Source organism: Elephas maximus, chromosome 4, assembly GCF_024166365.1.
Source record: "Elephas maximus indicus isolate mEleMax1 chromosome 4, mEleMax1 primary haplotype, whole genome shotgun sequence".
NCBI classification, from domain to species: domain Eukaryota; kingdom Metazoa; phylum Chordata; class Mammalia; order Proboscidea; family Elephantidae; genus Elephas; species Elephas maximus.
The window spans coordinates 161,745,546-161,772,318 of record NC_064822.1 but is presented as its reverse complement, the minus strand read 5'-3'; the positions used below and the strand labels follow the sequence as shown (position 1 = coordinate 161,772,318).

The window sequence follows — 26,773 nt, the reverse complement described above, 5'->3', positions numbered from 1 at the left end:
CCCAAAGCCAACTCTTCAGATGGGGATTGGACTGGACTATAAGACAGAAAATGATACTGGTGAGTCGTGAGCTTCTTGGCTCAAGCAGACACATAAGACTATGTGGGCAGCTCCTGTCTAGAGGTGAGATGAGAAGGCAGAGGGGACAGGAGCTGGCTAAATAGACACGGGGAATACAGGATGGAGAGAAGGAGTGTGCTGTCTCATTACGGGGAGAGCAACTAGTAGTACATACCAAGGTGTATATAAATTTTTGTATGAGAAACTCACTTGATTTGTAAACTTTAAGGCACAATAATAATAATAATAAAGGATATTGCTGGCATAATTTGTAAGAACTCCCTATTGTAAAAAAAAAAAAAAAAATTTGTAGATCCCTTTAAAAGTAACCGGCCTGCCCACCCTTAGTGAGCAGTCTTGGCAGCAATAAGCTCAGCTGACTTCATTTCCTTGTACAACAAAATAAAGGTTGACTTTCCTGTTCTGCCTCCTCGGTCTCTCATTTATTGGCCAATCTGAGTCATGCCGACTAAGAACCTGGAGTTTCTACCCAGTAAAAGTCATTCGAACAGAACAAGGGAATACTGCATGATTCAAAGTCAGAAAAAGTGTGTGTCAGGGTTGTATCCTTTCACCATCCGTATTCAATCTGTATGCTGAGCAAATAATCTGAGAAGCTGGACTCTGAAGAAGAACAGGGTATCAAGATTGGAGGAAGACCCATTAACAACCTGCTTTATGCAGGTTAGTACACCAAAGTGTACTAGCAGTCCTTGAATTCTTCACCTTAATTCTTCACCTGCTTTATGCAGGTTGTTACTAACTTGGCATTAACCTTCTTATTGAATTATTAGTGCCCTTAGTTTACTTAGACTAGATAGATAGCTGCCATTGAGTTGACTGTGACTCATGGTGACCTTATATACAATAGAATGAAACATCGATTAGTCTGTGTCATCTTCATATTTACACGCATGTTTGAGTCCATTGTTGGGAATATTCTGCTAATCTCACTGAGAGTCTCCCTCACCCTTGCTGTCCCGGTATTTCACCAAACATGATGTCCTCCTCCATCGATTGACCCCTCCTGATGATGTGTCAAAAGCAATGTTCTGTTGTGATTCATAGGGTTTTCATTGGCAGATTTTCAGAAGTAGATCACCAGGCTCTTCCTAGCTTGTCTTAGACTGGAAGCTTCGCTGAAACCTGTCCACCATGGGTGACTGTGCTGGTATTTGAAATACCGGTGGGATAGCTTCCAGCATCATAGCAACATACAAGCCACCACAGTATAACAAACTGACAGATTGGTGGTAGATAGTTTACTAAGATACATTAGTTGAAATTGTTGTTGTTGTTGGTCGCCATGGGTTGATTCTGACTTACGGTGGCCCCATGTGCACTGAGTAGAACTGCTCTATAGGGTTTTCAAGGCTTTGACCTTTTGGAAGCAGATTACCAGGCCTGTCTTCTGAGGCACCTCTAAACCAAAAAGCCAAACCCGTTGCCATTGAGTTGATTCCAACTCATAGCAACAGGTTCAAACTGCCCACCTTTTTGCTGGTAGTGGAGTGTTTCACCATTTGCATCACCCAGGGACTTCAACCTTATCAAGGGGTGTTCATGGTCAAACCTTAATTTCATAATGCTAAAACATTATTTGTACCCCATCCCCATTTTTAAAGTGTGTTAACATTTGCTGTGATGGTTCATATGCAGTGGTATATAAAACTTCTGTTTCCTTATTTCTGATCATGGCAGTGGCAACAAAGTGTACTAACAGTCCTTGAATTCTTCACCTAAATGCACTTGCAGGGAAAAAAAAAATAGACCAGAGAGAGTTTTACTTAAGACTGTTCTTGATGAAGCAGTAAAATTTATTAATTTTATTAAATCTCAACCCTTGTATAGATGTCTTATTAATATTCTGTGTGATAAAACAGGAAGCATAAAACATTTCTGCTGCATGGTATAGCCATACAGTAGAATATTAAAAATCCTTTTAAAGAATGATGCATAGTTATATTCATTTATGTAAATGGATTTCTATGACATAATTGAGGGTGAAAAGCTGAAATATATTTGATAGGAAAACAGCCTCTGAAACAGCATGTATGGCATGATTCAATTTGTGTGAATTCATCTGTGTTTTTTAGAACATTAATGGCTTATGAGGTGTTAATAATATGTGGAAAAATACATTTGGAGCATCATAATAGTCATTAGTATATTTTCTGCAATGTTCTACAGTTTTTTACTTTGTTTAATTTAGATTTCCAAGATTTATTTGGACATGGTAATCTTCTTTGAATTACACATTTTCGTATCTTGAGGTACAGTCACATTCCATAGGTAATTGTATGAACATCACTGGCACAAAGAATGACCTGTTGATCAAACTATTACAAATGATGTTCCGGGATGGCATTGCTTTCTTATATTTTCTATATTCTTTGAACTTTGTACATCTTTTGTAATATCTTTATAAATGGAGAAACACACAATACTCATTATTTAAAAAAAACCCTGTGCTTAATCCAATTAAGGTACTCCATGACCTCAAGTGCTTAAAAATTATCATGTATTGGGTAGCAAAATGAAAGCCATTGTCTTAGTTATCTAGTGCTGCTATCACAAGTGGATAGCTTTAACAAACAAATTTATTTTCTCGTACTTCAGAAGGCTGGAAGTCTGAATTCAGAGCGCTGGCTGTAGGGGAAGACTTTCTCTGTCTGTGGGCTCTGGAGAAAGGTCCTTGTCTCTTCAGCTTCTGCTTCCTGGGACCTTGGAGATCTCCGTGTGTCTTGGCATCTATCTTACTACATCTCTGCTTCTCTTGCTTTTTTGTTTAGTCTCTTTTATATCATACGGTCGCTGTCTATGAGTCGGAATCAACTCAGTGGCAAGGGATAATCTCAAATGAGATTGACTAAAGACACGCCATACAGAAATCCTGCATCATTAACATATCAAAGACAACCCATTCCCAAATGGGATTATAACCACAGGCATAGAGGTTAGAGATTATAATACATATTTTGGGGGGACACAATTCAATCCATAACAGCCATCATTTGAAATACCATCACTGAAAAGTGTTACATCTTTCCTCTTGATTCTGCTTGTTGGTGTCCAATTTTTTATTGTTACGTAAGGCATAATATGTAAAAGAACAGTACAGACTGAAGTACTCTGTCGGGCCACTAGTGTTCGGGGCTGAGTTAAAGTTAGTGCTATTTAAATCAGTGCTCTTTTTTGGCCTAGTTAGATTTAGTTCATCATTGGTATCTAATGTTTTTTGGGGCAGAATCAAGACTTTTTCTTCATTAGGGCTTCGGATCTGAGAAACCGTGAGACACAGGAAATCTCTCCATGCTTTATAGCCCAGCCAACAGCTTGTCGGATTATGGAAGATCTTCCTGTTTTACGGCCCAGCTGCTGCCATTTTAAGCAGCTGGGACAGTTTTCTTTCCAACCCTTCCCTGGCTTGCCTCACCTTTGGAGAAAATGTTTACCTTGTTGCTCTGATGCCTTCCTGTTGTGGACTTGGCCTGGGTAAAATCCTGTGCCCCTGGGACAAGTTTTCTCTCAGCTTACCTGCCCTATCTCCAGCCTTTTGCAGGCCTTACATTTGGGGAAGTTATCATTGGGTTTCCCCTCCTGTGTACCTTGTAGGGGATTCATCGAGCAACTTTCCTGCTTTGCTTCTAGCTTTGATGCACTGCTGCAATACTTGGAAAGGGTCCTTTTCGGAACGCCTTGGCCAGTGATTGTAGATTTGCATTTTGAATGAGGCTGCTTAGGATTTAATCTGTCTTCCCAGCCACCAGGCCCTCCTAACAAGTTTGTTAGAAGTTGGGCTAGTTTATCCCTTTTGCTGCAGGTTTCATTCCTTTCACCATGTACCCAGCCATATTTTATTTTCTGGAGAGACTTGTTCCTTCTAGAGTTTTAGTTCATTTGTATTTCTTTGCATCTTCAGCTCTCTGGGTTTTAAAAAGCTATGATTTTATAGTCGAAACCAAACCAACCCCACTGCCGTCGAGTCGATTCCGACTCACAGCAACCCTGTAGGTCAGGGTAGAACTGCCCTATAGAGTTTCCAAAGAGCGCCTGGTGAATTCAAACTGCTGACCTTTTGGTTAGCAGCTGTAGCTCTTAACCGCTGTGACACCAGGGTTTCCATTTTATAGTCAGTCTACCTTATTGTTAAGGTGGGCGCAACAACAGCCTTGCGAGTTTCTGCATCCTAACCAGAAAGTGTAGTTCTAAAATTTACTACATCTTGTTCGATACGTTTAGTATAGGCAGACTGTTCACATTGAAATTATTTAGCCAGTTCTTTCATAAAGTTCTGAAATGGAATATTGGCCCTGTTCAGGGTTGTGAAGCACTGATACAAAGGTCAGCTGATATGATAGTATTAAATTGCCTTTCTAAAGTGGCATATATGAATAGAGGGAAAATCCCTGGTAGGTTTCTTTTTCTGGTCTGTGTGTTTGGCTGCTTGTACTATCAAAGGAAAAGAATCACCCTCAGATATGAATGCATAAAGGATTAATTAAGTGTAGGGGGAAAGCCTATATACATTAAAATTTTAATTCAGTGCTCTGAGACAGTGTTTTGTATAATCACTTTGTGTTTTATGCAAATAACAAAATTGTGTTTCTGGTTAAAAAAACTTAATTCTTAACTGTTCATTATTCATTTTGCATTGTTAACTTAAGTATCCTAGAGACAGACTATTAATAAATTTATCATAATTTAATCACAGTGAGGAAAGTAATAGAAAACCTCCTTACTGGCCGCTTGATATTAATGAGTTCACGTCATTTATGACAAGTTTCAGTTAAACCAAAATCAATGCAGAAAGTGTTATAATGAAGTAAATAACAAAGCTATCTTTATTGTGAAGTCATAGGACTCTACTTGATATTGAGGAAAGACTGACATCATCAAGATTAAGTGGAAAAGCGTTATTGTGCCATTTCAATCTTATATCTTAATCTTTAAAATGTTAGATTTGCTCTACGTGTGAACTTTACTTTTTCTAAATTAAAGTTATTTAGGCATTAAAAATGAGAAAACTCTCTAGCTTTCTCAACTTCTTCAATTATTAAATTATTAAAAGATTGTCTAAGAAGAATTCAAAACCATAAACAGAGGATTGCCATTCTAGTAAGACCTTTAATATTTGAAGAATTTGAATTATAAGGTAAATTTGTGTATAAAAGTTTACTTATTGGAAGTACAAAGGGGCTACAGTATGACACCATCTTAACAAGTAAAGGCATATAGTAGAAGGTCTAGTTTGGGAGTGTTTACAGCTTACAGCTGTTATCTTAAAAAAAAAGTGTGTTTTCTCATCCTTAGAGTAAATAAACATCAGTAAGCGTTCTAAATTGGTTATCTATATTCTGTGAGCAAATTGAATAGTTACAGTTTCAGGATAAAAGAAACATGAACTTTCTCTTAAGTGTACAGCAGACAGTCCCAGAACAGTATTATCCCAAGGCGAAGTCAGACGCAGCATACTCACAGGTTCATTTTGAGCACTTAGAGTTTGTGAATTGACTTGGAACATTTTCAGCTGTTCATATTTTTTCAAGAAAGTGTTATAGTCATTGAAATTAAAGAAACCATGTAATTGGAATTATATAAATAAATCTTAATATATGAGAAATTATATGCCATTATTCTTAGTATTCTTTACTGCTTGTTTCTACCTTTTTCCTTTTTTAATTTGACCTAAAAAAAAAAAAAAAACCTATGACAAAAAGCTAGAGGTCTTTTTGACATCCAGAGAAGCATAAAAATTGTTTTGGATCGTGTGTGTGTGTGTGTGTGTGTGTGTGTGTGTATACCAATGAAACCTGTTGCTGTCAAGCTGATTCCAACTCATAGAGACCCTATAGGACAGAATAGAACTGCCCCATAGAGTTTCCAGGGAGTGCCTGGTGGGTTTGATTAGCAACCATAGCACTTACCCACTACACCACCAGGGTTTCTATACACACACACACACACACACACACACACACACACACACACCCCCCATAAAGTTCAGTTCAAGTTAACTAACCAGTCCCCTAGCCCTCATAGTTCCGGTTTAAACATGTTTATCCACGAAGGGCATGCATGAGGATAAGGAGTTGCTTACGACACAAAACTGGGCAAGGTTACTAATGACATGACTGACAGAGTCAATATTGACAATTATTGACAGACCTACTGCAATACTACTAGGCTACCAACCTCTGAGCTCTTGGAATATCTTACATGGTAAGAATGTCAACCAAATACACTCAAAATTCACTAGGGACATGTAATTTGGGCTGAAAAAATTGAAGTATAGAATAGATGAAACCTGGCTTAACAGGTATTTACATGAACAAGAGCTAGAGGAATTGATCTTAGGCTTAATATACGAATTGACTGCTGCAAAAAAAAAAAGGTAAAATGAATGTAGTCGGGCTGAATAATGTGTAATAATAGCATTTGACGTTGCTACTGACCATATTACAGACTGTCTTCTGATTTTATTTACAATTGTAGTTAAATGACCAAATCTGAATGCGGCATTTTAAGAGAAACACCAACAGTTTAAATCTCAAAAGATAGAATAAGCTAACATAAAGGATCTGGCTTTGGTGGTACAACACTGAAATGCTCAGCTGCTAACTGAAAGGTTGGTGGTTTGAACCCACTCAGTGATTCTCTGGGAGAAAGACCTAGGAATCAGCTTTTGTGTGCCATGAAGCTGATTCTCACTCATAGCAATCCCATGTGACAGAGTAGAACCACCACATTGAGTTTTCTAGAATATACCATGGACTGCCAAAAGAATGAGCAAATCTGTCTTGGAAGACGTACAACCAGAATGCTCCTTAGAAGCAAAGATGACGAGACTACATATCACGTACTTGGGACATGTTGTCAGGATGGGTCAGTCTCTGGAGAAAGGATATGCTTATAAAGTAAAGTTGAGGGTCAGCGAAAAAGAGGAAGACTGTCAACGAGATGGATTGACACAGTGGCTGCAACAGTGGGCTTAAGCAGAAAAAAGATTGTGAGGATGGCGCAGGACCGGGCAGTGTTCCATTCTGTTGTACATAGGGTTACTATGAGTTGGAAGCAACCTGACAGCACCTAACAACAACAGTTTTTTTTTTTCCTTCCACAATATTTTATTGAGTTTCTGGTAAAAGTTTACACAACAAATTAGATTCCCGTTTTCTAGCCTGTAATCTTAAATGGAACAGATTGTCGGGTTTTTCTCCGGCAGAGCTGTTGGGTGGGTTCGACCCCCCTGACGTTTTGGTAAGCAGCCAAGCGCTTAACCATTGCATCACCAGGGCTCCTTTCCATAAAGGTTACAGCCAAGAAAACCTTAAGGGGCAGTTCTACTCTGCCACATTGGGCCTTCATGAGTCAGAATCTGCTCCATGGCATCCAACAATAACGATCAATAAAGGGCCTGGAAATCAAAACCTACCAGGAACGTTAAAGCTAAATAGATTTCAGCGTAACCACAATAATAGAGGAATTGGGTAAGATGTGATGGCTTCAGATGGTTGAAAAAGGCCACAGTGTGTTGGTCCAGAAGATTAAACTAGCAGGCAACAGTTGAAGAGGCAGACTCTAACTCGATTCTGCCCTCTAATACTGACCAGCATTAGGCAAGAGTGGAGTGGGCTTAAATCATGAGTTTGTTTTCTTCTATTTAAGACATTTTAAACTGACAAGAGATTATTATATGTAAAGGGAGTTTTATAGAAAGAATATATTGTTAATTTGGCAGTTTTCTTAGGTGGGTTCCAGTTCGTGTGTGTGGAGGGAGGGGGGTGGGTTTCATCTTAGCCATTTTTTCCAATGCTCTTGTAACTAGTTTTATAAAATATTCATTCATCCAGCATTGCTAGGATCTGAGGGTTTTGGATTGTCTAAGATTATGTCATTGTCCTCATGGCATTATACTATGGAAAACAGACTATAAATAACAGATAAAGACAACATTGGGGAGTGGTAAGTGTTATGAATAAGAACTATGTGGGATAAAGGGATAGAGAGGGTCAGGATCAGGGAGAGGGCCCCTGAAGAGTGACATTTAAGCTAAGACCTGAGATTTATATGCTTCAATTAAAATTAAACAATTGCAGAGTTTTTGTTTAGGCTTCCTTTTAAATTACAGTGTGTTTAAGGAGAAAATAGCTATTTTTATGAATTAAGCATGAAACTTAATTAAAATTTGTTCGTAGTGTCAGCGTATCTCCATATTCATGAAAATGACAGTGTGACAATCCTAAAAATTCCAAATAAGATTTTTTTGATAAAAAAAATGTTTTATTTAAGCTCTTAGAAAATCAGTAATTTAGCACTGCTTAAAAAAAAGTTTTTTTTTTATTACAATAAACAATAAAGGTTTATCTTAAAGCTAATGTAAATAATAAGTTTTCACTGAAGGTGTTTTTGTTTTATTGTCCTCAGCAAATGAAGAAACAAGTTGATATGCACTATTCTATTTAAAGAGAATTAGAAATGTCAAGGGATCTGTTTCATTTGAGAGTAATTTTTTTTTTCTCTAAAAGTGATCTAGGCTTTGTTAGTGAAATTCTTTAATATTTGTGTTTACTAGTTATTGTGACTTAATCAACATATTGTAGTTATATATTTGAAAATAAAAAGACTTCTTGAAGATGTGATTGTATTTGAAAATTTTGTAGTAGGTTTTATTTAGCTTTATAATAAAGTATTTTTTTCTCTTGCTGTTATGTATTAGAAATTCCTTATTCTTGACAGAATAGATAATACTTATAAAGTAATTTTATAAACCAATGTTTTCTTCAGTCTTAGATGCTAAATAAATGCAGGGCATACTATTCCCAGTTATAAACACATAGAACATCTCCTAAAATATTGTTCAAATTGTACTGTGTGAAGAAAAAGTTATGGTTTGTATTTTTTTTTGTTTTTTGGTATCCACTTAAAACCACCAAAATCAATTTGGTGCTCCACACCAGCATTGTCCAGTAAAAATATAATGCAAGCCACATACGTGATTAAAAAAAATTTTTTTGTAGCTACATTAAAAAAAAAGTAGAAGTGAAACAGGTAGAACTAATTTTAATAATAACTTTTATTTAACCCAATATATCCAAAATATTATTTCAACATAGCATCAGTATAGCAATTATTGAGATATTTTTACATTCTTTTTTTTTTTTTTAATACTTAGTTTTTGAAACCCAGTGTATATTTTACATATACAGAACATCTCAGTTGGGACGAGCTCCTTTTCAAGTGTTCAATAGCTGCATGTAGCCATTAACTACTATTTTGGATAGCTTAGCTCTGTGCTGTACTAGGTACTCAATCCATATATATCTGGCCTATGTTACAGAATGTTACTATGTTATGTGAATTAATTTTAAAACAATATTTTTTTCCTACTTTGTTCTTTTATCTTTACTTGTCCTGTGGTCGGCAAACTCTTAAAAAATGATATGTTAAGATTCTCAGTTAGTAATATGACCTTTGTTGGCCATGTGACTATGTTTAAGAAAGCTGGGGTCTGAAAAGTTGATGTTGTGAACTGCTAGCTTTTAGGAGTTTTGGTTTGGAAATACAGATTTCTATGTGTGTCAGGAGTCCCCAGTTCCACTTAGGTATGATGATTTCTTAGAACAACTCAGGAAAGCTATTACATTCATGGTTATAACTTATTATAGCAGAAATTACAAATTAAAATCAACAAGAGAAAAAGGCATATAGGGTGAAGTCCAGGAGAAACTAGGTGCAAGCTTCCATTTGTCCTCTCCCACTGGAGTTGCATAGACGGTGCTTAATACCCGCAGCAATAATGTGTGACAACATGCATTGCCAACCAGGGAATCGCACCCAAGCCATGGTGCCCAGGGTTTATACTGGGGATCAGTCATGTAGACATGGAGCACCATGACTGACTTTAGCTACTTAATGTAAGTCTCCAGCCTCCCTTGTCAAACCAAAAACCAAACCTAGTACCATCGAGTCGATTCTGACTCATAGTGACCCTATAGGACAGTAGAACTGTCCCACAGAGTTTCCAAGGAGCGCCTGGAGGATTCTATCTGCCAACTCTTTGGTTAGCAACCGTAGCACTTAACCACTACGCCACCAGCGCATCCCTTGTAGAAATCACACTAATACAGTGTGGCCCAAAGTCTCAGGCACACAAAAACATGTGTTCCACTTAAATTATATTATTAACATAAACTGTCTGGTGAGGTGTGAGATCTCAACTGTACAAAGATATGTGTTTCATGTAAGATATTCCAAGAGCTCAGAAGTTATCTCCTAGGAGCCAATCAAGGGCAAGTACTTTCCTTCGAAGGTACAGGGTTGGAGCACTCCAGGCCTGCTTAGTTAACTCTTTAATGCACAGGGTAGATCTGGAGCCTGACAAAGGAAGAATCTCTAGTCTAAAGATTCACAGAAGCAAAAAAAAAAAAGGGTAATTGAAATTGGCGATAGCTCAGTTCACCTTAAATATCTGATATCTTTAAACCAATTACGTGAATTATTATTGACTGTCAAGGTGTTGTCGTCGTTGCTGTTAGCTGCTGTCGAGTTGGCCCCAGGTTCATGGTGATCCCATTCACAATGAAACAAAATACTGCTTGATCCTGTGCCATCCCCATGAATAGTGGCATAATAGATTGTTGTGATCCATAGGGTTTTCACTGGCTGATTTTTTTGGAAGTGGATTACCAGACCCCCTTTGCCAGCTTGTCTTAGTCTGGAAGCACCACTGAAACCTGTTCAGCATCATAACAACACACAAGCCTCCACTAACAGACAGGTGGTGGCTGTGCATGAAGCGCATTGGCTGGAAATCAAACCTGGGTCTCCTGAATGGAAGGCAAGAATTCTACCACTTAAAGCTAAAACAGAAAAAAAAAAAGGAAAAAAGTTCCTTGATGAAGTTCTTTAATAAAGTGTCAAGCATCATTCATTATCTATCCCCCTTCTTTTCCGCCCCTCTTGGTTTATGTCTGAAGATATTTCTGACTGGTTCCAATTTCATAATTGATGTGGAATTTAAGCATGATGATAGTGTTGATATGTTTTCTATATTGGTGTTTAAAAGGCGTATTTTAGGAAAATTGTCAAATCCTTCTAAATTGTGTTGCTTAAAGTCATCATCTTTAGTTATGTGGAATTCCTGCTCGTCTAATGATGTCCAGTAAGTGTAGCGTTAATCAGAGAGGGTAGACCTTTTTAAAGAAGGAGTTTGATTTTGTGACGTTTGGCAGAAGTGAGAATTCTTCATTATATCCCTGTTTTGAAGGTTCGTAATAAACCCAGAGTGATGTTTTTCTTGAGCAGTAAAATATTCACAGCTTTAATTTTTTGTTCATTCTGTTCTTTTATTTTAGGATTTTTCAAGCCACATTAAATTGATAGGATGAAAAAATTTAAGAGAAGGCTATCCCTCACTCTTCGAGGAAGTCAGACTATTGATGAATCATTGTCTGAATTGGCTGAACAAATGACTATTGAAGAAAACAGCAGCAAGGATAATGGTAAATATTTGGAGAGGGGAGATACACCCCCCTTTTAATTGCTTTATAAATTTACTTTTCAAATAAGTTCATAATAGCTTCCATTTGTTTATTTCTCTTTTTCATTACTTGGTTTCTTAGGAAATTGCTTTTTTATTCTTAACTCCAGCTGTTACTGCACCTAGTCTCTAACCCTGGTGAATTCTTCTATTCCATATATCTTTCTATTTTTCACCGGTTATAAAAGAAGGATACATTGTGTAATACTTGTATAATATTTTCCTAATGATTAATAGCCTTTTAAATTAGCATTTAAATATTTTTGTTATTCTTATAACCTAAGTTAATATGGCTTAAAAGTGCATAGGATGTTTGTGAAATTCCTGCTTGTGGCTTCATTATAGTGCTGTATAACATTGTGTGTGCATATTGACTGTCCACATAAAGGTTCATCACATGAGTGAATCTTACTATTTTTTTATTTTATATTTATCACAGAGCCTCTCCACAGTATTGAGAGCTCTTACAGTAGGTAGCCATATAATGTTTCACATGTTTGACAGTACTTTTTACAACATAAAATGGTAGTACACAGGTATTAATATGTAAAATAACAAATGTGTGTTAAGTTGAATGGATTAAAATGCAAAATCTTGATGAAATTTTTAGAGCAAGGCCACATTTCAAAGGGGAACTAGTACTAGGGATGTCCTATTGATAACTAGGAAGGAGTTTATATGAATGGCTGTCACTGTGTCATGATGTACATATTATCTGGTAAGCTCTCCTTGCCTGTGCCAGAAATCCTGCTGTTAGAGATTTGTGGCAGTGGGTGAAAGCATGGATACCTCTACTCTCCTGTTGAATGTGAATGCCTGTGTGTGAGAGAAGTACAGTGGAAAGAGCTCTGGACTTTAAGTTAAAAATCGTATGTTGAGATTTGAGCTCTGCCATTTTTAATTGTTTGACTCCAGTATAAGTCATTTCTCCTACCTAAGCTTCAGTTTCCCTATTTGTTTTCCTTAGAAGGGTCATAATTTACCCAAGGTTACCTGGCTGGTTGTTGGCAGAGCTAATACTTTAGAACCCAGATTTCTTCACTTCAAAATGTACAGTGTTACATCTACTACGCTGTAACCTTTTTTTTTTAAGTCTTTCGTTGATATCTATTATTTTTTAACATTGGTGGAAGAGACAGAAAAGGACTCAGTAGGAAATTTAAAATGATAATTTAGATATAATTTACTTACATGCTGGAAGGAAAAAAATTATATTTGGTCAAATCTCAAAGATGATTTGTAATGTCTTACTTATATTCCTCTTGCCAGAGAATCTCTTCTGGATATATTGAACAAAATCCTTAATTCTCTCCTAGGCTATCCAAACCCCACTGAATTCTTGATATTATTCAAGCCCAGTATGCTCATTCTCATGGTAGAAAAGTGTCATGGATTGAATTGTGTCCCCCAAACATATGTGTCAACTTGGTTAGGCCATGATTCCCAGTGTTGTGTGGTTGTTCTTCATTTTGTGATTTTTCTATGTGTTATAAATCATAATCTTTGCATGTGGTTAAAGAGGATTAGGGTAGGATGTAACACCCTTGCTCAGGTCACATCTGTGATCCAGTGTAAAGGGAGTTTTCCTGGGGTGTGGCCTGCACCACCTTTTATCTTACAAGAGATAAAAGGAAAGGGAGGCAAGCAGAGAGTTGGGGACCTCATACCACCAAGAAAGAGCACTGAGAGTAGAGCTCGTCATTTGGACCCGGGGTTCCTGTGTGGGGAAGCTCCTAGTCCAGGGGCAGATTGACAAGAAGGACCTTCCTCCAGAGCTGACAACAGAGAAAGCTTTCCCTTGGAGCTGACACCCTGAATTTGGACTTCTAGCCTGCTAGACTGTGAGATAATAAATTTCTCTTTGTTAAAGCCATCCACTTGTGATATTTCTGTTATAGAACCAGTAGATGACTAAGACAAAGAGTCCTGCCAGTATGTTTGCCGGTGATGTTGAAGAGTAAGATAACCACAGTATACATCTTGATGGATGGTTCCTGGAACACATTCTTAATGAACATTTGACTACAGGACAAATCCCTCCTTTAAAAAAAAAGAATGTGAGTCAGAGAAAGTGAACATGATATTTGGAGAACTAAAAGAAAAAAAAAACAAACTTTTTTTTAAATTAATATTTTAGATTAATTACATATTTGCTGGAATATGTTAGTATTAACTGACTTAAGACGTGCTTAATTTGTGACAAATGGTAAAGTGTTGAAAATAGTTGTTTTTTCAAGTCAGATTTATTGGATATATTGTTCACTATGTTAAACTCCCTTTTATTATAATAATAACTTTAATAGGTAGTAAAGAAGAGAAAATATGAGCTCTGTTGAGTTTTTTCTTTACTTGAGTTACTTGAAATGATACTTGAAGACATTATAATAGACATCGATGCCTCTTGGGTTGCAGAGATTACTGGTAGGGTAGGCAGCCTCTGAGTTATAATCTGTTTTTACTTATTCACTATGTGAAACAACACATGGATTTTATCAACAGCTTTGACGAGATTCTTCATCATCTAGTGCTGTTATAACAGAAGTATCACAAGTGGATGGGTTTAACAAAGAGAAATTTATTATCTCACAGTCTAGTAGGCTAGAGGTACAAATTCAGGGCATCAGCTCCAGGGGATTGCTTTCTCTCTCTGTTGCCTCTGGAGGAAGGTCCTTCTCATCATTTTGCCTCTGGACTAGGAGTTTCTCCTTGCAGGAACCCCAGGTCCAAAGGACGTGTTCTGCTCCCAGTGCTGCTTTCTTGGTGGTATGAGGTCTCCCACTCTCTGCTTGCTTCCCTTTCCTTTTGTCTCTTGTAAGATAAAAGGTGGTACAGGCTACACTCTAGAGAAATTCCTTTTTTTTTTTTTTTAAATTAACTTTTATTGAGCTTCAAGTGAACGTTTACAAATCAAGTCAGTCTGTCACATATAAGTTTACATATATCTTACTCCGTACTCCCACTTGCTCTCCCCCTAATGAGTCAGCCCTTCCAGTCTCTCCTTTCGTGACAATTTTGCCATCTTCCCACTCTATTTATCCTCCCATCCCCCCTCCAGACAGGAGATGCCAACACAATCTCAAGTGTCCACCTGATATAATTAGCTCACTCTTCATCAGCATCTCTCTCCCACCCACTGTCCAGTCCCTTTCATGTCTGATGAGTTGTCTTCGGGGATGGTTCCTGTCCTGTGCCAACAGAAGGTCTGGGGACCATGGCCGCCGGGATTCCTCTAGTCTCAGTCAGACCATTAAGTATGGTCTTTTTATGAGAATTTGGGGTCTGCATCCCACTGATCTCCTGCTCCCTCAGAAGTTCTCTGTTGTGCTCCCTGTCAGGGCAGTCATCGACTGTGGCTGGGCACCATCTAGTTCTTCTGGTCTCAGGATGATGTAGGTCTCTGGTTCATGTGGCCCTTTCTGTCTCTTGGGCTCTTAGTTGTCGTGTGACCTTGGTGTTCTTCATTCTCCTTTGCTCCAGGTGGGTTGAGACCAATTGCTGCATCTTAGATGGCCGCTTGTTAGCATTTAAGACCCCAGATGCCACATTTCAAAGTGGGATGCAGAGTGTTTTCATAATAGAATTATTTTCCCAATTGACTTAGAAGTCCCCTTAAACCATGGTCCCCAAACCCCCGCCCTTGCTCCGCTGACCTTGGAAGCATTCATTTTATCCCAGAAACTTCTTTGCTTTTGGTCCAGTCCAGTTGAGCTGACCTTCCATGTATTGAGTGTTGTCTTTGCCTTCACCTAAAGCAGTTCTTATCTACTAATTACTCAATAAAAAACCCTCTCCCTCCCTCCCTCCCTCCCCGCCTCGTAACCACAAAAGTATGTGTTCTTCTCAGTTTTTACTATTTCTCAAGATCTTACAATAGTAGTTTTATACAATATTTGTCCTTTTGCCTCTGACTCATTTCGCTCAGCATAATGCCTTCCAGGTTCCTCCATGTTATGAAATGTTTCACAGATTCGTCACTGTTCTTTATCGATGCGTAGTATTCCATTGTGTGAATATACCACAATTTATTTACCCATTCATCTGTTGATGGACACCTTGGTTGCTTCCAGCTTTTTGCTATTGTAAACAGAGCTGCAATAAACATGGGTGTGCATATATCTGTTTGTGTGAAGGCTCTTGTTTCTCTAGGGTATATTCCGAGGACTGGGATTTCTGGGTTGTATGGTAGTTCTATTTCTAACTGTTTAAGATAACGCCAGATAGATTTCCAAAGTGGTTGTACCATTTTACATTCCCACCAGCAGTGTATAAGAGTTCCAATCTCTCCGCAGCCTCTCCAACATTTATTGTTTTGTGTTTTTTGGATTAATGCCAGCCTAGTTGGAGTGAGATGGAATCTCATCATAGTTTTAATTTGCATTTCTCTAATGGCTAATGATCGAGAGCATTTTCTCATGTATCTGTTAGCTGCCTGAATATCTTCTTTAGTGAAGTGTGTGTTCATATCCTTTGCCCACTTCTTGATTGGGTTGTTTGTCTTTTTGTGGTTGAGTTTTGACAGAATCATGTAGATTTTAGAGATCAGGTACTGGTCGGAGATGTCATAGCTGAAAATTCTTTCCCAATCTGTAGGTGGTCTTTTTACTCTTTTGGTGAAGTCTTTAGATGAGCATAGGTGTTTGATTTTTAGGAGCTCCCAGTTATCGGGTTTCTCTTCGTCATTTTTGGTAATGTTTTGTATTCTGTTTATACCTCGTATTAGGGCTACTAGAGTTGTCCTTATTTTTTCTTCCATGATCTTTATTGTTTTAGTCTTTGATCCACTTGGAGTTAGTTTTTGTGCATGGTGTGAGGTATGGGTCCTGTTTCATTTTTTTTGCAAATGGATATCCAGTTATGCCAGCACCATTTGTTAAAAAGACTGTCTTTTCCCCAATTAACTGACACTGGTCCTTTGTCAAATATCAGCTGCTCATACGTGGATGGATTTATATCTGGGTACTCAATTCTGTTCCATTGGTCTATGTGCCTGTTATTGTACCAGTACCAGGCTGTTTTGACAACTGTGGCTGTATAATAGCTTCTGAAGTCAGGTAGAGTGAGGCCTCCCACTTTCTTCTTCTTTTTCAGTAATGCTTTGCTTATCCGAGGCTTCTTTCCCTTCCATATGAAATTGGTGATTTGTTTCTCTATCACCTTAAAAAATGACATTGGAATTTGGATCGGAAGTGCATTGTATGTATAGATGGCTTTTGGTAGAATAGACATTTTTACTATGTTAAGTCTTCCTATCCATGAGCAAGGTATGTTTTTCCACTTAAGTATGTCCTTTTGAATTTCTTGTAGTAGAGCTTTGTAGTTTTCTTTGTATAGGTCTTTTACATCCTTGGTAAGATTTATTCCTAAGTATTTTATCTTCTTGGGGGCTACTGTGAATGGTATTGATTTGGTTATTTCCTCTTCGATGTTCTTTTTGTTGATGTAGAGGAATCCAAGTGATTTTTGTATGTTTATTTTATAACCTGAGACCCTGCCAAACTCTTCTATTAGTTTCAGTAGTTTTCTGGAGGATTCCTTAGGGTTTTCTGTGTATAAGATCATGTCATCTGCAAATAGAGATAATTTTACTTCCTCCTTGCCAATCCGGATGCCCTTTATTTCTTTGTCTAGCCTAATTGCCCTGGCTAGGACTTCTAGCACAATGTTGAATAAGAGCGGTGATAAAGGGCATCCTTGTCTGGTTCCCGTTCTCAAGGGAAATGCTTTCAGGTTCTCTCCATTTAGAGTGATATTGGCTGTTGGCTTTGCATAGATGCCCTTTATTATGTTGAGGAATTTTCCTTCAATTCCTTTTTTGGTGAGAGTTTTTATCATAAATGGGTGTTGGACTTTGTCAAATGCCTTTTTCTGCATCAATTGATAAGATCATGTGGTTTTTGTCTTTTGTTTTGTTTATGTGATGGATTACATTAATGGTTTTTCTGATATTAAACCAGCCTTGCATACCTGGTATAAATCCCACTTGATCGTGGTAAATTATTTTTTTGATGTGTTGTTGAATTCTATTAGCTAGAATTTTGTTGAGGATTTTTGCATCTATGTTCATGAGGGATATAGGTCTGTAATTTTCTTTTTTTGTGATGTCTTTACCTGGTTTTGGTATCAGGGAGATGGTGGCTTCATAGAATGAGTTGGGTAGTATTCCGTCATTTTCTATGCTTTGAAATACCTTCAGTAGTAGTGGTAGAACTCTGCAGTGAAGCCGTCCGGGCCAAGGCTTTTTTTTGTTGGGAGTTTTTGGATTACCGTTTCAATCTCTTTTTTTGTTATGGGTCTATTTAGTTGTTCTACTTCTGAATGTGTTAGTTTAGGTAGGTAGTGTTTTTCCAGGAATTCATCCATTTCTTCTAGATTTGCAAATTTGTTAGAGTACAATTTTTTGTAATAATCTGATATGATTCTTTTAATTTCAGTTGGTTCTGTTGTGATGTGGTCCTTCTCGTTTCTTACTCGGGTTATTTGTTTCCTTTCCTGTATTTCTTTAGTCAGTCTAGCCAATGGTTTATCAATTTGAGAAATTCCTTTTACATTGGATCAGGCATGTGACCTTAGTAACAGTGTTATAATCCCACCCTAATCTTCTTTAACGTAAAATTACAATCACAAATTGGAGGACAACCATACAATACTGGGAATGATGGCCCAGCCAAATTGATGCACACATTTTTGGGGGGACACAATTCAGTCCTTGACAGTCGGCACAAATGGTTAAGCCCTGGACTACTAACCAAAAGATTGATGGTTCAAATCCACCCAGAGATGGCTATCTGCTACTGAAAGGCCACAGCCCTGAAAGCCTTATGGTGTGCATTTCCACTCTGTACACATGGGGTGACCGTAAATCGGAATCAACTCAGTGGCAGCTAACAACAGCAGCAAACAGCATCAGTGCCTTTTAGCTGGTTCCAACACATTCTTTCTTTATGGAGTTTATCTTAGAGCTTAAAAATCTCCTAAGATAGGTGGCACACACAGTCCCTGTCTGAATGATTAGCTCACCTCATCATATGATTTAATGAATGGGAAGTGGTACACCAGACTAGACTTTTCTTTTTAAATAACTGTGTTTGCTGAGTAACTGTAAATATTTTTTCCCTGTAAAATATATATAGCAAAACATTTGCCATTTCAACTATTTTTACTTGTATAATTCAGTGACATTAAGTACATTCAGTATGTTGTGTCACCATCACCACTGTTGATTTCCAAATTTTTCATCACTTTGAACAGAAACTCAGTATTCCTTAAGCAATAACTCCCTATTCTCCCCCCACCCAACTTCCCCTTGTAACCACTGATAAACTTTTGTCTGTATGCATTTGCCTATTCTAGATTATTTCTTGTAATGGGATCATATAATATTTGTCCTTTGTGTTTAACTTAGTTCACTTAGCATAATGTTTTCTAGATTCATCTATGTCATAGCATGAATCGGAAGTTAATTTCTCTTTATGGCTGAATAATATTAATATGTGTATGTCACATTTTGTTTATCCATTCATCTGTTGATAGACAGTTGGGTTGTTTCTACCTTTTGGCTATTGTGAATAATGCTGCAATGAACATTGGTGTACAAGGATCAAGTGTTTTGAGTCCTTCTTTTTAATTCTTTTGGGTATATACCTAAGAGTGGAATTGCTGAGGTCACCATGAGTCAGAGTCTACTCTGTGGCAACTAACAACAAAAACAGCAATGATAATTCTATATTTAACTTTTTGAGGAACCACCAAACTCTTTTCCAGAGTAGCGGCACCATTTGGCCCCATTTACATTCCCACCAGCAATGGATGAGGGTTCTAGTTCCTCCACATCTTCACCAATGCTTGTTATTTTCCATTTTTCTGATAATAGCTGTCATAGTGGGGTAAAGGCTATGTCATTGTGGTTTTGATTTGCATTTTCCAAAAGACATTGAGCATCTTTTTATGTACCTGTTAGTTATTTGTCTTCTTCAGAGAGGTGTCTATTCAAGTCCTTAGCCCATTTTTTGATTGGTTTATCTTTTTGTTCTTGAGTTATAGGAGTTCTGTATATATCCTGGAGTTAAACCCTTATCAGATATATGGTTCTCAAATATTATCTCCCATTCTGTAGCTCATCTCTTCAACTTTGTTGATAAATCCGGTGGACTCTACTTTTTAAATGATCTTTTCACTTATGATGTAATCAGTTTATGAAGCAGAATTGATCCTTGACTCTCAGTCATACAGTGACGAGGCCAGCTTAAGAAGTAGGAGGGATATTGTTTATATTTCTCTAAGTGAAGTACCTTTGATCTTCTTTGTCTCATTCAGTCACACTCATGAGCATATCTTGTTACTCTTGCATTCTAATAGGCAAGTGGTTCAGATGCACACACTAGAACAAATTGAATGGGGAAGGCCACATTTGTGGGGTAATACTATAAATATATTTTGGAAGAGTTGTAATGCGTATGATGCATTTGGTTATACACACATGCAGATATACTGTCAATCATATATATTGTACCTCCATCCAAATAGAATTTGAAGTATTATCTCTGTCATTTTGATAACTACGTCATACTATGGAGGCCTTAACTCGGTTTTATGTGTCTAATATAACTCACATTAGAGTGCCTATCTACATAAGCTAGTTTGTTTGTACGTTGACAGGTTGGTTGAACTCAGGAAAAGAAGTATCCTAAATTTATATTCAGACTTAATGGCAGCTAATAATAACAACATGTTAAAAATAAGTTGAAAGTTGTAAACTTAGCTAATTTAAGCATACTGGCCTTAACTCAATACAGTTTTACCTAAATATTATGTGCAATTGTTGTACAAAATTTTATAAACTAGAGTGTAAGAAATATTTTTTCTAAAGTACCTGTAAGGAAAAAGAATTCTGAGCACACCAGATTTCTTTTTAATAACTGAGAAGGTATTGAGTATTTAATTAAAAAAAAACTGATTCATCTCATTTCCTCAGAAAGTTAAATATTGAATTACCATTAAAAAACACAAACAAAGCTTTTGCCATCAAGTGCTTTCCGACTCATAGTGACCCTATAGGACAGAGTAGAACTGTCTCGTAGAGTTTCCAAGGAGCACCTGGTGGATTTGAGCTGCCGACCTTTTATTTAGTAGATGTAGCTCTTAACCACCATACTACCAGTGTTTCAGTTCTGAAACTTACTCCTAGGGATATACTCAAAAGAACTGAAACAGGTAATCAAACAAATTTTACTATATGCTGTATTATCCCACTGTGTTTGTAACTATTATGCAGCTATTTATGTTACTATTAATGTAACTAAGTTGAAGGAATTGACTGCTAATCAAAAGGTTGGTGATTTGAAACTACCAGCAGTTCTGCGGGAGAAAGATGTGACAGTCTGCTTCTGTAGAGATTTATAGCCTCAGAAATCCTGTGGGGTCTCGAGTCAGAATCAACTCAATGGTAGTGGGTTTGATTTTTGGTTTTATTTTGGTGGAAAAAGGCAATGGAAAAGCTCAATATCATCAGTCAGGACAGAGCCAGGGGCTAAGTGAGGAACAGACCATCAACTGCTCCTGTGCAAGTTCAAGTTGAAGATGAAGAATATCAAAGCAGGCCCACAAGAGCCAAAGTACAACCTTGAATACATCCCACCTGAATTTAGAGACCATCTCAAGAATAGATTTGATACATCGAATACTAATGACCAAAGACCAGAAGAGTTGTAGGAGGAAATGAAGAAAATGAAAGGTCATTGAAAAGACAGCAAAGAAGGAAAAGACCAAAATGGATGTCAGAAGAGATTTTGAAACTTGCTCTTAAGCACAAAGTAGCTAAAGCAAATGGAAGAAGTGATGAAGTAAAAGAGCTGAACAGAAAATTTCAAAGGGTAGCTCGAGAAGACAAAGTAAAGTAGTATGATGAAATGTGCAAAAACCTGGATTTAGGTAACCAAAAGAGAAGAACAACATTGACATTTCTCAAGCTGGAAGAACTAAAGAGAAAATTAGAGCCTTGAGTTGCGCTACTGAAGGATTGTATGGGCAATGAATTGAATAATACAGGAACCATCAAAAGAAGATAGAAGGCATACATAGAGTCACTGTACCAAAAAGAACTGGTCGATGTTCAGTCATTTCTGGAGGTAGCATATGATCAAAGACTGCTGATACTGAAGGTAGAAGTTGAGTTGTGCCGAAGACTTTGGCTAAAAGCAAAGCCCCAAGAATTGACAGAATACTAATTGTGATGCTTCAACATATGGATGCAATGCTGTAAGCACTTACTGGCTTATGTCAAGAAATTTGGAAGGCAGCTACCTGGCCAGCCAACTAGAAGAGCTCCATATTCCAAAGAAATGCAATTAAACAGAATGTGGAAGTTATTTAATAATATCATTAATATCACGTGTTAGCAAAATTCTGCTGAAGATAATTCAAAAATGACTGCAGTCATATATTGACAGATAACTGCCAGAAGTTCAAGCCAGATTTAGAAGAGGACATGGAATGTGGGATATCATTGCTGATGTCAGATGGATCCTGGCTGAAAGCAAAGAATACCAGAAACATGTTTATCTGTGTTTTATTGACTGAAAAGAAGCTTTCTCAACTGTGTGGATCATAACAAATTATGGATAACATTACAAAGAATGGGAATACCAGAATACTTAATTGTGCTCATGTGGAACTTGTACGTGGATTGAGAGGCAATCATTCAAACAGAACAATGGGTTCCAAACTGGAAAAGATTGTGGCAGGGTTATACCCTTTCACCTTACTTATTCCATCTGTGTACTGAATAAATAATCTCAGAAGTTTTACTGTGTGAGAAAGAACATGGCATTAGGATTAGAGGAAGACTCATTAACAGCCTGCAGTATGCAGATGACACAACCTTGCTTGCTGAAAATGAAGACGACTTGAAGCACTTACTGATGAAGATCATCGTGTCCATCATTATGAATTAAACCCAACAAGAAGAAAATGAAAATCTTCTTAATCATTAAACAATATCATGATAAATGGAGGAAAAAATGAAGTTGTCAAGGATTTCATTCTGTTTGAATCAACAATCAATGCCCTTGGAAGCAGCAGGTAGGAAATCCAATGACATATTGCATTGGGCAAATCTGCTGCAAAAGAACTCTTTAAGGTTTTAAAAAGCAGAGATGTCACTTTGGTGACTAAGGTGTGCCTGACCCAAGCCATGGTATTTTCAGTCACCTCATATGCGTGCAAACGGTGGACAATGAAAAAGGAAAACAGAAGAAGAGTTGATGCATTTGAATTGTGGTGTTGTTAAAGAATATTGAATATACTGTGAACTGCCAAAAGAATGAACAAATTAGTCTTAGGAGAAATACAACCGGAATATTCCTTAGTAGTGAGAATGGTGAGACTTTGTCTTGCTTACTTTGGACGCGTCATCAGGAAAGACCCATAGCTAGAAAAGTACATCATGTTTGGTAAAATGTCTCTGCTTGGTTAAAGGTCTGTGATTTTTATATTGAAAGTCCCAAAGTAAATTTTAGAACCTCTGTTTTGATCAGTGTTTAAGTACTTCTGTTTTATTCACTAATTGACATTCCTTTTTGAGTGTCTAGCAAATAAACTCCTTCAGACTAGCACCATGTCTTTTATAGTATATAGCATGCTTCATCATGGTGATAGGTACATACTAGGCAGTCAATCAGTGTAGGACTAGTATGGAAACAATCTTGAAGATAAAATAAACAGATGGATCAAATATCAGTGGGTTTTTATGAGTAGTTTTGTAATTATAAACCAAGCTTGATTATATAAGAAATGTATAATTTATTATACAACCTCAAATATAAAAACGCAATGTGTATTTATTTTCTCTAAGTATGTTCTCGTAGAAATCATTTTAATTCTAGTACTTTGCATACATAGTTGAAGAAATGAGGTTAAATATAAAGACTTGTATTATAACAGTTTGCTTTGTTCTCTGTTTCGCTCTCTTAATCCTTTTCATGTGATCCTGGATCTTGGGCCGTTAATGGAATGATACTTGGATACTGTGAACCACAGAACCTATTGTGAAGAATGGCAGGCCTCCAACGTCTCACAGTATGCATTCCTTCCTCCACCAGTACACAGGGTCTTTCAAGAAGCCCCCGTTGCGGAGACCACACAGCGTTATTGGAGGAAGCCTTGGCTCCTTCATGGCAATGCCCAGAAATGGAAGCAGATTAGGTAATTTGATTATTTAACTTTCTGATTGTAGTTCATGTATGTATTTAGGTTTTAGTTGTATAGAAGTCAGCCAACCTTGTTGCCCATTTTCTCTTCTCAGATAAAAATCAGATTGAAGATAGGGGCAAAAACAGAAAGAGGAAAGGTTCTAGAGAGACAGTAATGCTCACACTATAGAAAACTAATATTTGAAAACCTGTCCACCAGGAAGGAAACAAAAACACTAAAGAATTGGATGCCAGATTTCAAGATGAATGGCTCCTTGGGATGGTGTTTAACTTAAGGTCATACCTTAGTGACCTTTTAGATTGTCACAATGTTATAGCCCAGTGTAATAATTAGTATGTATCATTATCACCTGAGTTGTTACATCACTATGTCCTTTCAAGTATCCAGGAAAAATATGTATCAGCAAGTTTCTGTTTATTTCTGTGGTTTTTTTTTTGGTAATATTTATTTCTGAAGTACCTGAGGGTTTTAGCCAGCTGCTTGCTTTATATGCTTACTCTTGCCATGGTAAATTATTTCCTCATACATTTCATTAATTTTAGAGTATGAGCTTATTTTTATTGAAATTTTACATATAGTAAACCTGTGTGGCCAGTATCCCTACAGATGAAACCTTACAGAAAGGTTTTCTTTTGTATACCTCTGCCAGTGGTGTGCTGGAGCTGACTCACACTGGTTCATGAAATATGATTGTTAAACTTTCAGCAATTTTGTAGGCTGGTTATTAAATATAGCCATTATTAAAATTTTAATTATATAAGCATACAATTAAGTAAGTTAAATTAAAAGCAGAGGTAATAAATACTCAAAACTTATTTCCTAATTATTTCACTATCATCTATGCTTTTGAAGTTATTTCTATTGTATCTATGTATTCAAAATACTATGTAGTTGTGTTACTGCACATTTCTTCCCAACTACATGTTCAGTTGAAACCAACTTGATAACAGCTGGTTTGGTTTGCTGGGTTTTTTTGTTTTTTAACACCTTGTGTGATGTCATGGTGGTAGCTTGAAATCCCATAGAGGGAGTATTTATACCATGGAAATCAGAAAACACTACAGATTGGGCTTGACCTGACTACAGGGCTTAGCTACGGATCAGGGTTGATTGTCTAGACCAGGCGTTGGCAGACGTTTTCTAAAGGGCCACATAGTAAATGTTTTTGGCTTTGTGGGTCACATATGGTCTCTGTCACAATATCCTTCTTCTTTTATTCTATGATTCTTTAGAAATGCAAAAACCATTTTAGCCTTAGGGGTCATACAAAAAACAGTCTACATTTGCTGACCTTTGGTCTAGACTTGAGAAATTGATATTGAAAATGTTAGTAGTACATTAAAAGTGTGCATGCCTGTAGCTATTACATTGTGAATGGCACAAGAATTAAGCAAATAAATATTCTTTAGGCAAAAACTATTACTTGATTCAGGAGTTACTTACACCATTGACAAATAAGTGATACTCTGACATAAGCCTTCATGGTTTTACTTTTGTCTTAATTGTTAACCGAAATGAAAATATCAACCAGTAGTCACTTCAGAACTATACTTGTTTTGATAATGACAGATGATTTCTTGGTTGAGTCAGATGGTACTCAAATATTTATTCATAGACTGAGATTAATAAGCTTCTTTTGTCGTCTTTGTGTGTTAGGGCAAACTTTTTTTTTTTTTTTTTTTAAACGGTCTGTTCTTTATTGAAAGTATAGCACTTTGAGAGTCGTGCCTTTATATGGGAAGGTCTCATTTCTAATTCGGACACTCAAGGCTTTATCGCTTATACAAGTGCAGCAGCTAAACCCAGGCACCTTCCTACCAAGATCAGCACACCCTTCCAAGAAAGCGACAGGGTCAATTTAAGCATAACAGCTTTGGGTTTTCAGTTCTCTCTTTGTTTTCTGCTTCCTGGGGATTGCTGACACTTTCTTGCCGACTCAGCTATGCATTTAAAAGTATTATACAACTTTTCCTTGAGGAAAGAAGATTTTCAGATTTCACTAGAAATTGAAGGCATAGTTAAATTATCTTTAACATTTTAAAAATGTGACAAAAAAGAATACATGGCCTCAGATGTGTCTGATACCAAATTTTAACACATTAGGAATCAATCACCAACATACTGCCTTTTGCTAAGTTAATATTTGCTCAGATCTCAGCATAAACTTTTTCCAGACATCTCTGCTTAATTGCAGTATATCCTTAAATTACGTAGGAGCTGTTGAATACCATTACCATTTTCAGCTGTTTATCAGCATGAATAGGAATGTTCTCAATCTTGTGTCACTAAGACAACAAACAGCATGAAACAACGTGATGCTTTTTGAGGAGTGAATAATTGCATACAACATCTAGAGAGGGTAATGGCAAGAGATGTGTTTGAGATCCAGCATTTGTTTCTGGCATATTACTCTTGCTAGACAGGTTAGAGGTTGATTGACAGTTGCAAATACATGAACGGGTATACAAGAATACAAGTTTGTTTTTAATATTCTCCAGTGGAATTAGCCTCCCTTGTCTGTACTTCCCTTTAACTTTTATCTATATTAGAACGTATGCTATAACCCACTTTGTATTTTAATTTGAATGTGTTTTTGCCTCCAACAGATTTGGAGCATTTGGAGGTCAGAAAGTTGTTTTCGTTTCTGATACGAAGAAGATATTCAGTGTATAAATTTTGAATTTTTTTTTTAACACTTTAGGTGAGAGGGGAAAAGCTACATTAGCAGCTTTTAAAAAGTTTTTAAAAAGACTATCCAAAGAACTAGCTTCACTTGGTATGTAGAGGCAATGACACATTATTTAATAGAAAGGATACTAAACTAAATTAGAAACAAAAGACCAGGTTTCTATTCCAGTTCTGCCTGTAAGCTCTGTGACCATTGCAAAATCATTTGACCTTTCAGAGTCTCATTTCCCAGATCTGGAAGATGAGAGAACTGACTAAATCCTCAAGTATTTTTTC

The 26,773-nt window shown here is 37.0% G+C and overlaps 1 protein-coding gene across 1 annotated transcript in view; it reads left to right on the top strand.

Moving 5' to 3' along the window:
* CDK17 (cyclin dependent kinase 17) overlaps positions 1-26,773 on the top strand; it is a 108,554-nt gene that overhangs the window by 43,057 nt on the left and 38,724 nt on the right. The window contains exons 2-3 of the mRNA XM_049884118.1: positions 11,418-11,564; positions 23,636-23,800. Coding sequence (XP_049740075.1) covers positions 11,447-11,564; positions 23,636-23,800 — 283 coding nt within the window. The 5' untranslated portion in view covers positions 11,418-11,446. The remainder of the gene's footprint in view (positions 1-11,417; positions 11,565-23,635; positions 23,801-26,773) is intronic.